This window comes from Magallana gigas, chromosome 3, assembly GCF_963853765.1.
Source record: "Magallana gigas chromosome 3, xbMagGiga1.1, whole genome shotgun sequence".
NCBI classification, from domain to species: domain Eukaryota; kingdom Metazoa; phylum Mollusca; class Bivalvia; order Ostreida; family Ostreidae; genus Magallana; species Magallana gigas.
The window spans coordinates 20,152,440-20,164,724 of NC_088855.1; the positions used below are offsets into that span (position 1 = coordinate 20,152,440).

The following is a 12,285-nucleotide window of genomic DNA, read 5'->3' on the forward strand; positions in this document are numbered from 1 at the left end:
CCTCAGCTTAGACTGATCAAAGTAAAAAAAATAATTGTTCGGGTTATTTAATAGGGTCACAAGATAAACCAAAAACTGAGATCTCATGTCATGACTCCTTGTACGCTCCATTTCATACGGTTAATGTTTACAAATGTCTTAATTTGTCGTTACGAGGGAAACTTTAAACAGAAATTACAATGAATATGTGCTCCTAAATGCTGTTAAACTCTACATCAATGTCAAAGAAAACCTGAAGCACATTGCAAAGTCCTCCATTTTGGAGCCAAATGCTTTCAGAGGAAAGAGTGTAAAAGCCAAAAAAAAATCCTTCAAGTTTCCATACCATCATAATAATAGTAGTAAGTAAATACACGCTACATTGTTTATACACAAAACATAAAATCTATGGGTATTTAGATCACATAAATTCCTTAGTATTTTCATAAGTACACATATTACAATTTTAAAAGATATTTTTTAATGCACGCTTTGATGCAAGCGAGTCTCACAACATCTTAAATACTAATAATTTATTGCTAAAACTGATCAAAGATTTATTTTCTTAATTGTATCCCATATGAGGCGGATGCAGAAATGAAGGTTGAGAGTATGACACGAGTTAATAAAGCATTTTTAAAGTGTGATGCTCTGAAAGTAATGAGAGTTAAAATGTAGAGAGTTGCAGAAATTAAGAAAACATTAGCTATCCTATTCAAATATAATTGATTAAAGGTGGTTGTACGACCCAAACAGTCTGGACACTCATTTTTCATCTTCATTACTACATTTTTGGGAGATGTTGGAGACAGGTGCCTCCTTAATCCCTTTGACTCTAGAAAGACTAGAAATTCACCAAACTTTCAAGATAAGATGACTTATTTAATATGGTATCTTAAAACGTTATAACCCAATATCAACTCTTATATATGCTCGAACGAAAATAAATTCCTAAGCTGATCGAAATTATAACAAAACACTCTCTCCCTTCAAAAAGTTAATCAAATGTAGCATACATGTATTGCGATTGTTGCAAGATTTTCTATAAACTATAGCGTGCCAAAGATTTCTTTCTCGTTTTCTGAAGACTTGTGAGTATATTACCATAAGCTACAAAAATAACATGACATAAACTACGTATACGAAATCTAATGATGTGTAAATCGGGTTTGATGGTTTTGGCCATTTTTAGACAAACATAATCTATACTACTATATTAAAATAATAGACTCGAATTTTTGGTCTTTAATACCGAGAAATCGGAAGAATACTGTCTTTTGTTTTATATATTTTAAACATCATTGGTACTTGAAGATTACCAATTTGTTTTTATTTTTTCTCAGTTAAGCTTCGCTTATTAATAGTCAACGAAAGTTACTCAAAAAATCCCGGAAATCACCTGGATTTTTTTTTGATTTTACAATCTTGCGCTTGCGCAAAACATTCACACTAACGGGATCTTTAGTTTATGTTTCCACAATATCACATCTGCATGAATTAACTCAGAAATACGGGTAAATTTTCATTGGACTTTTGCTATATATTCTGTTCATATATATTAATGATTTCTTATGAGAGAAAGTATAAAATAACAAATATACATGTACATTTCAACTAAGTACTTACTTTTGTCTTCGTGATGACAAAAAATATTTGATTACATGCAAAAAAGTAACATTATATTTGTTAGGAGAGTGAAGAAGATAGAATATGTCTTATCGTAAAAAATAATGTCCTACGAACTCAGTTTTACAAAGAAAATATGTGTACAGTGGTGAAAAGGTTGTTGAATTTTTCCATTCTATGGACTAAATGTGTAGTTAAAAGGTATTTGCAGTCTCAGAAAGGTTTGTTGTGATGAATTTGACTGTTATTTTCAAGGCAACTACATTTACTTTCTCCAAAAGCGTTCCGGAGCGATTCTGCAATTTTCTGCTACACTACGGGCATTCTATCTGTGGTGAGAGCCTTTCCCGAGACACAGATTATTCAACAACAAAAAAGGAAAGTGTTGTGAAATTAATAGCATTATTGTAGGCTTATAGCTTCGTTATGTAAATGTCAAAAATAAGGTGTGTCGATGTACCTATTTCGGAAATGTCAACCCGTGCACGGGTCAAAGTCTAGTCTTTTTTTAAAGAAGAGAGCTGTATAAAGACATAAGAGACTTTTCACATTTTAAAGTTAAAATACTTGGATCCCCCACCCAGTAATAGTGTGACGTCCTAAAAATAAGATATGAAATTTAAAAGTTAAATTTGTAGTCTTATAAATTAAGTCATTTTGCCAATAAACTCAAACAGGCTTTTACCAGAGTAACTGCTTACACCTTATGTATTTCAAAACGAGACATATGATGTCCGCAGGCTATATATTGAATTTTACCTGATAAGAAATTATTGTAAAATCAATTAAAAACCTAATTCCATTATAGATAAATCAGTCCTAAATAGCAAAAAGAGAGTAGGTTGGTGGACACGCTTTGGCGGATCCAAGTCAGTGGAAATTTGCATTAAAATATTTACTAACCATGAAATGATATTGAATGATTACGCAATGGGTGAATATATTTACTGGGATCTTACTTAGAATATACACCGAAGTAAAGATTATATACAAATGTTGAATAAATGAAATACGGCAATTTGTTCCTTGAACGCGCAATTTAGTATTTTGATGGATAATGCGCTCGCGAAGCACGGCACGTGAGAGAATGGAATAGAACTTTCCAGAACGGGGTAACCAAAAACGCGGAATGACTAACTAACGTCATGGCGAATGTACATTATAGGACGATTCATCAAGCATTGCTGGCAGATACCTTGGATTGGATATCTTTGGTTAATAAAAAAGTTAATAAATATTATGGAAAAATTTGTTTCGATTTTAAATTTTGATGGAAAGAACTTTCCAGAACGGGGTACCTAGGAACGCGGGTTGACTTCTAATGTCATGGCGGAAAGTGTAAGGCTAATGAACCATCGAACATATACTTTAGATCTGACAACTTTAGTTTTAAATATCGAAATAGATATGCATGCGCCAGCGGATTTTTTTTTTTAATTTCATATATTTCATAGCAAGACAGAATTGTAGAGTAGTAAACCTTATACATTAATGTCTAAATCATAGACGGTCTATATGAATAAATGATGTATACATTAAATGGGAAAGTTGAATTTGGGGTAGGGTGACCCCCTCCCCAGTTGTTTTTTAATTAAAACAGTTTTTTCTCCTAAATTATGTTTTTAGACAGTGGAATTTATCAAGTAAGCTGCCATACTCCTTTTTTTGATGCTGTTGTGTTTGTATTTCAATTTAACAGAATAGGCTTAGAAAGCAATTAAGAAAACTTTTGAACAAAGGATGTACAAAAATGAACAAAATATCCAGTTTTCGTCATATTAAACATTGTATCATATTAATGTGTACAGTGTGAATTTCCATGATTGCGCGGGATATCATCTAGTGAATGATAATTTATTGCAGTCCAGTTTTTAGTTGGTTGACAATTTTCGATCCTAGATCACATTTATTTTATAATAATGCATTTTATATGATTATATCAGCAAAAATGTTTACACATTTAGAGACACAATGTCCTTTTCTACTAGTTCTGAAATTATGCAAAAAGTATGCTTTAAACTCTGGAGATTAAATAGATATTCTTTCAAAAATATATCGTTTAATTATTTACCACAAAACATTTTTGTTTAAGGTCTTTGATAGATAAACTTTACTTATAATTAAGAGAGGATGTGATTTTTTTTTCCATTTCGCATGTGTCAACTCATAATAAAACTGATTTTGAAGAACAAGAAAAACTACACAAATTCACATCAAATTAGAACAACTGATGACAACATCGATTGTTATAACAGATGTCAATTTAAAAATTCATTACATTTTTATCCTTTTTAATATTTTTCAAAAGTTAATAATACATGTGATACACTTTCATCACCTACACCAGAACCTGAAATTTGCTTATGTAGGCAAAAAACTTAAGAAAAAGGGACACTCAAAGAGTGTTCAAACAGATTGATAAGAAGGATAGATAGATGGGGGGGGGAGGTTACGAAAGTTTTTAAAAACATTTAAATTGTGTCCGTAAAATGAAATGAAACTTTAAAAAAAACTCTATTTAAATCCATTTCATTTAATTCCATTTACTTTTTTACTATTTAATTCCATTTACAGTTTAATATATTGCAAGACACAGGAATAAATGGCCATATGCAGATTTCACTTTTTATATCATGTGGTTCAAAACTGTTTTTATCAAAACTAAATGTATCAAAGACTTTGTTTTCATTTATATAATTCCGATAAATAATCTGAACAAGTTTTATAACTTTTTTTATTATTATCATTTTGATACAGTATTTACGGTTCATCTGTATTTATATTCAAGATGTGTTGACAAAAATGATTTAAAAGAAAAAAAAAAATTTTGGGGGGGGGGGGGTGCAATAAAATACAAACCTATGATTATAAAAATAATGTTGCATATTGAAAACAATGAACACTTTCACATAATGGTTTATGCATATTTGTATAATAATGCAAATGTTGAAAATTAACAGTAGTAAATGCCTGCTATGATGTATGAAAATTAAAATGAAAAAATTAAACTGATTCTTTTTAGCTTCAAACTCTCTTGTCGTCATCATGGCTAAATTCTTAATGAAAAATAAAATTTGTATGTAAAAATTGTAAATCTTTACTAATAAAGTGCTAAGGATTTTTATAATAATTGATTTTTATCAAAATACAAAAGTCAGCATTTAAATTGGGCAAAAGCAATTAAAGACGTAATCGTGACGATTTGGGAGAATAAAGTCAACAATAAAAGAGGTAATGTATGTTAAGGTTGTCCCAATTTAACAACAAACACTGCAAAATACAATGTTTGTTAAATATTTTGAACTATTTGTGTCGGATATAAAAGAAAACAAGCGTGTAAAAATGTCAAGTTCAGGTGTCAAACAACAAAATCATGTACAACGCTGTCCAATCCCCGCCCTTCTGCCCGGAAATTCATTGTAAACCCTAACTATATAAACCCGTCCTGGAAATCAATTCCGTACATTGTTCCATTCCTCCTATTGGAAAGAATCAATCCACCAGTTCATCAAAGGTAAGTTCGTAACTATTTATTTGCATTTTAATTCAATTCAATCCTTATATTTACTGTTGAAGCGAACATTGCAGTATCTGTGTAAATGGTTATTTTTTAGATGGCTTCTCTTTTGCGCATTGTCACCGCTGTTATGGCTGTTGCCATGGTCTGTGCCAGAGGCTATGGACCTGGTAAGTTTCATGATAATATACTGTATCTTAACAAGATACAAGATTTAAAATTTTCGTTTCAAATTAAATACGTAGTAATTTTATTATTATTTATCAAATACAGGTATGGGCGGTAACATGATGCCAATGGGTGGAAATATGGGCGGTAACATGATGCCCATGGGTGGTAACATGATGCCAATGGGCGGCAACATGATGCCAATGGGTGGAAACATGATGCCAATGGGTGGAAACATGATGTCAATGGGTGGAATGGGTTCCATGGGAAATGGAATGATGCCAATGGGTAAAATGATGAAAGCCATGATGGGTATGAATTCAATGGGATCCATGGGCAGTATGGGTGGTAACATGATGCCAATGGGTGGCAACATGATGCCAATGGGTGGAAACATGATGCCAATGGGCGGAAACATGGGCGGTATGGGAGGTAAGTTACACTAAGAGAAATAAGAACATTAGATATAGGAATAGTATGGTAATGAGATTGAACCATTTAATGACGCATGCAGTAATTCATGGATATCTTTTTTTTCTTTAAACAGGTATGTCAATGAAATGTAAGTATAATTTAAATTATTAAACATTCTGATGCGAATTGGTACAAAAATATTTGTTGATTAGTTTTTAATTAAACGTACATCTTCTTTGTCTATTTCAGCTTCTTACATGTAAATCTCCTTCCTGATTCCCTGGACTTTAACCAAAATGCTGCATATGTAAAATGTTAACATCAAATAAACAACTGCAATTTTACATTATTCTTTGATTATTTGCTATCGTAGTTATCTTGGTGTACAATTATTTCTAATACCAGTGTCGAGATACTAATCTATACGGGAAGTAAAGAGGCTTTTGTGACAGAAAAATGTAGCCGGAAAAAACTGACTTTTGATGCTTTATTTAGCAATTGCTGATAGTACATACGCATCAATAACACGTTTTGACAAAATGGAACCATATCAAGGAACTTATATAAATAAATTTACTTTGCTTCGGCTTTATTTATCTTAGCTGTAATATAATTTTCTGTGTCATCAGCATGGAATAATTTTTGGTCGTAAGCCAACTTATTTCATTAAATTTATAAACGGCAAAATAATATTTAAAACACCGCAAACTGTTCATATTGGGGCCCAGTTAAGGTTTTTAACCATTTCTGAATCCTAGGAAATTAAAATATCTGAAATGTTTTCTGTTTTGAATAACGTATTTGCTATATGTCTTTTTAACAAACTTTCTTATGTGAAATAAGTGTGTATGTAAAAGAGCTTAGAATTACACATAATAAAGGTGAAAAAAGAACTGATTAATACATTCATTGTTAATATGGTTGAATACAATGTATTGGTAAAAGTCTGATTGTGCATACATCCATGAATTAACCAGAGCAATTATGTTTTAGACGTTAGGTGTTAATTTACAGCACCTATAGAACAAGAGGCCCATGGGGCCACGTCGCTCACCTGAGCAACAATGGGCGTTCAAAAGATATTGTGCCATATGGTCCCTCGGTAGAATAACAAAAAATAAATATTGTAAAGTATTCGAATTTACACTTATTTTTGCATACACGTAATCTTTGACATTGTACCTTCATGAAATACTATTTTTTACCAGAATAAGAAAATCCTACGCAAGATATAAAACTAAACATTTGGTAGGGGTACACTTAAGTTGTTAACTTCCAATTCCTTATTTTTTCGTTCTGCCCCCCCCCCCCCCCACTTTGTAAAGCGATCAAAATATATGAGAGCATATAGGTACATTTTTTTCATCAACTACTTATTAGTTATTGTATTTAAAAAAATATATAATAGTTATTGTTTTATATTTAAAAAATCCTACATGTGTAGATGTGAAAAAGAAAATTGTACCTCAATGTGCTCAATTCCTCAAATTAGAAACATTCAAAAATTTAATTTGTCTTCTCCATTATAATTAAATGACCGTTATTTACCTCGCGTACAAACCAGGATAATTTTCCGCTGTGATATTTTCTTAGGAATAGCAATAATTACTTTATCCCCGCAACAGAAATGTGTCAGAACTATGGAAACTGTTTTAAAGATGTCGTTTTTATTTACTCGTGTCTGAATAACAATCAAAATTGATGTAGATTTCACATTATTTATTGTATAAAGAGGGGGCCCCAGAGAGTAGGTATATACAGAATATCATTCTTTTATTTTGTTTGTACAAGTATTTCCAACGGAAGACCTTATAGTTTTCGTACAGTTTCTTATTATTATTTTTTTTCCATAAATTTTGTGCACGCGATTTCTCGGAAACTATCCAACCGATTTACACAATTTTTTCACAGATGATAGGAAGTGATCTGAATTTATTTTGTTTATAATATTTTTGCCGTCGTCACTTCCGGTACCGATTTATTGCTGATTTTGTCACTTTTTCGACCCATTTTGTGCACGCTTTATCTCAAAATTATCAGAGATATGAATATGAAATTTTCAGGATAGGTAGACCATAGTCTGAAGTTGTGCCTATTGTTTTTGTTTTACGCCATTGGCGCCGTTCGTGAGAGCTCACTATGGCACGAAAATTGGGTACGAATTTTGTTCCCCTTTTTTGTACACACAATTTCTCAGTGACGGTTCAATAGATTTTCTTGAAATTTTTAGGAGTGATAGAAATAAATTATATCTCAAGAATCCAATTTTTCATTTTTTCAAAGTTCATTTCCTGTCGTCCGTTTCCTGTCCCGCGATAACAAGCTTGTGACATTGGGATCTCAAAAATGACAAGGATTTGAGCATTCAGACTTTGTAGGATTATAGAACTATAGTTGTAGATGTCTTTAAATTATTTTGTTTTGTTCGTCATAACTTCCGGTCGTCACCGGAAGCATTTCAATTTTTTTTTATTTTGCATTTAATTTGTTTCATATAGAATTGAAATATAAGTAATAAACCTTACATATGTCATGTGTCCGATGTAAAAAAAATAACCAAAAAATTCTACTTCCGGTGAGATATCTCAAATATCTCAGAAAGCGTTTTTTAAACAAATGTTTTACCCACGAAATCTCAGAGAGTCGAGTGATCAACACACAAAACTTATATAGATAATAGACATTCGATAGATAATGCGTTTAATTGCTTTCATTTTGTCAACCGTCACTTCCGGTCCTCACCGGAAGGGTTAAAACAAATCCAGCGGTTTGAAAGCTTAACTGTTTTCCTTGGACAATTTTAGTACAATTCATAAACAATAAAGGCCAAGTGTCTAATGTTCAAGAAACACTAAGTTTTTATTTTCACTGAGCATTTCCGTATGTCCGTTTTCTGCCAAGAGAAAAAAAAACAATGACTCTACGAGATCTGAAAAACAGTGATGATATGAACAACCATTCTTTGTGGGATGATAGCCCTAAGTATGTATCCATGGTTTACATTATTTTGTTTGAATCGTGGTCACTTCCGGTCGTCACTGGAAGCACTTAAAAATGTTTTTTTTACATGGAATGAATACCGGTATATCATTACACGATCTTATATGTGTTAAATAAGGAAACATATTCTACTTCCGGTGAGTTATATCAAATATTTTAGGTACTTATCCTTTTTACAAATTTGATACCCGCGAGATTTTAGTCTTTGTAGGTGATTGAGACACGAACATTTATGAATGATAGACAATTGATTGAAGATGTGTTTATCGGGTTTCTTTTTTCAACCGTCATTTCCGGTACTCACGAGAAGAGTTCATACAATTCATGATTTTAACAAGTTTAACCGATTGTTTTTGGTGTTTCATCTAGGATAATAAACAGTGATGTACACTAGGCAAATGTATACAAAAAACCTAGCTTTAGTTTTCATTAATCACTTCCGTTCGCCCGTTTCCGGTCTCGAGACAAAAAACCTAGTTTCACCAGGACCTTAGATTTTTCAGAGAGTATCGATATTTCATTGTATCGCATAAAACAAAATCGGACGGAAGACCTAATCGTTACTTGTAACGAGATCTAGTTAACGTACTCTAATTCATATAGAATTTCTAATGTTCAACCAAAATTCAGCGTCAATCGTAGAATTATAAGCAAGATACAGAGCTCACAGTTCGCCTAGGTTTGAGTCATATTTTTTCACATGAGTTTATTACATTCAGCTTAAGATTTTTAACTTCGTATTTCCTATTCAGCATTTAAAATGGAAAAAAAGAATGGCCCTTAGATTTTCAATTCAATTCTATTCACTCAAGACCAGTTCACTGGTATTTGAGGTTCAAAATCAGTTTATACATTTGTACAAATGTACACAAACACAGTCAAGGATCACATGTACAGTAGGAGTAATAATGACATAAAAAGGTTAAGTTTACAATACAATAAGTTGTTAAAGTTGGTTTCTGGAAGAACAGACTTTGAAAATTTTCTTTAAAAATATTGACAATTTTTTTTACTTTTTTAATCTTTAGTTTTTAAGATCTGTGTACAAACATAGAATTGTGAGCAAATCTCTGTATCTTGCCTATAATTCGAAGCTTAACACTCAAATATGGTTAGTAAATAGAAATTGTAAACAATTAAACACAAGAAACATGCACTATAACAAATAAAGAACACAGTTTATTTTTTCGAAATGAATCATATATATACATGTATATATACCTAGTAGACATATTTCCGTCAGCGGTATCAAACTCTATTTAAACTGAATAAACTCGAGAAAATGCCGAGGATCTTAACAAAACCTATTGCATTAATCTACCATTACGCAAAAGATATATATAATGCCGAATTACCGATAGAATGAATTGTATTTCAGTAGTTTTTTGATACATCAGATTTTGCTTAATTTGCGCAGGTAAACAGTTAACTGTTTGATTTACCGAAGTCTCTGTTTGATTTGATACGTAAAAATCACGAAATACAGATGATAGTTCCCAGGTTACAAAGCATAAATAATGAAAACGAAACGTAAATCAGAACAAGCTAACACCAACGTCATGTGTGAAAACTGTCAACGCATTGAAATATTTAGCCTCAATTTACTTTACAAAATCGGCACCAATATATTTTGCATGTTTCAAAAATTTCCCTTCATACGCGAACTGTTGCACAACAAGCAAATTCATCATAGTCAGATCGACTCTTTTTCGTATAATGTCATGGCTGCTTTAAACAAAGAACCTCGTTTTAGAAGTATGGAATACGAGTCTTGGTAAAATGGGTATGCAAACCCGGGCCGTGGCAAAATAAAAGCCGGGGCAGATCGGCAATCGTCAATTCCAAATACGCATTATTTTGCAGCAATATTTACAGCGATTACAAATATACCGGTCCATCAAATATCCTGAAATTTTAATAAGATTGGCAGATTAATAACTGCCAATATTTTGTTTTGCCCAGGCCAAGTCTTGCCTACCCATTTTACCGGATGCCGAACTCGAAGCTATTAAACTGATTGAAACACGCCTTTCCTTTTTTATTATTTTCGTAATAACTCAGATTTGAAACAGAATTATCCCTTAATTTTTGCAATTTATGTTTTCCTTCCCATAAAGATAATTTATGCTAAACTACGTTGAATTGGACTCAGTAGTTCTTGAGAAGAAGATTTTTAAAAATGCACCCCCTTTTTCTACAGTTTCAAGGTTTTCTCCGCTTTGAATACAGATTGGACTTTTATTTCTGCAATTTATATTCGCCCTCCCATAAGGATGCTTTGTGCCAAATTTGGTTGAAATTGGACAAGCGGTTTTAGAGAAGAAGTTCAAAATGTAAAAAGTTTACAGACGGACAGACAAACGGACGACGGATAAAATGTGATCAGAATAGCTCACTTGAGCTTTCAGCTCAGGTGAGCTAATTAAAATACTTCAGAAAAGACAAATCAGAAAAAAACCCAATCATTATGGTGATAATTTTCATAAAAGTATATCATTAATGGTTATATATTTCTTCAGTATATTGAAGCCCATATTTAAAGCTGACATGAATTCATAAATACGCATTATTTCCCTTTTATCTCCGACTACCGCCATATTAGTTGTCGATTTCTATTGTTCTGTTCATCGCTACATCACCCTATATAAGGCCGAGAATACTATTCATGCTTCACCGCATTCAGGAATTTCATACACCCGAACACGTTACCTTGGACGAAAAGACGCATGATGATAAGAAAAGCGTTTTGAAGAAAAATAATATGACAACCACTGCACTGGCAAGATATGTCCAATACGACGAAACAAGACAGGCTGAAATCCAGGCGCAGATACTTCAAATTTCCTCGATAATTGTAGACCGTTTTCCTGTGTATGTTATAACATCGCACATGCGCAAACCACACACTGTTGCAGATCGAGCAATGTCAATTATCGAATGGATTTTATAAACGGGGAGTTTTTTGTAGGAACGGATGGAAACGTTGTTACTCTCTTGGATTTACTATCATTCAGCTACTGTGTTGGAAGTAGTGTCGTCGGGGTTTTCAAGAAGATGCAGACGTTATGCACTCTGTATGAACGACACACGTGTTCGATGTGCATGCGAAATAAGTCAGCACAGTCTGTGCAAAATAATACGGATACCTTGGACATCCTTTCAAAGAATAAATATATTTTGTATTTCATTGATTGTTGTTTCCTTTATTCTTTGTTACTACATTTTACTACAATGTGTAGTTCATGCATTTAGAAGTCCGTGCAACGTGAATGCCTCGATCGGAAAGCAACCGACCCTTACTTTCTCAACCGGTATATATGCCCCAGTGGCAGTAGAGGAGCGATTGAAAATAATATGGCGACCAAATGCTTTTATGAATTCATGTCAGCTTTAAGGCAGTCCATGCATCTTTGCGATTTTAAGGGTTAATTAAATAAAAGAGATTCATTTTTTATTTTTTGTAAAAAATGTTGCCTATTAACAAATTTATCACATCTTGAATTTATCATTGAAGTCTATGGAAAAATTGCATTTCTATATATATTTTTATAGTGCAACTAATTTTCTAACAAAGCTCAGTA

The 12,285-nt window shown here is 32.4% G+C and overlaps 1 protein-coding gene across 1 annotated transcript; it reads left to right on the forward strand.

Annotated features, from left to right (window-relative positions):
* Positions 1 to 5,036: 5,036 nt before the first annotated feature.
* LOC105335591 (41 kDa spicule matrix protein-like) lies at positions 5,037 to 6,048 on the forward strand. Its single transcript, XM_011439548.4, has 5 exons — positions 5,037 to 5,119; positions 5,220 to 5,292; positions 5,396 to 5,722; positions 5,838 to 5,852; positions 5,954 to 6,048. Exons 2-5 carry the CDS (start codon positions 5,220 to 5,222, stop codon positions 5,965 to 5,967), a joined length of 429 nt encoding a protein of 142 aa, XP_011437850.2. The 5' UTR covers positions 5,037 to 5,119; the 3' UTR covers positions 5,968 to 6,048.
* Positions 6,049 to 12,285: the final 6,237 nt, after the last annotated feature.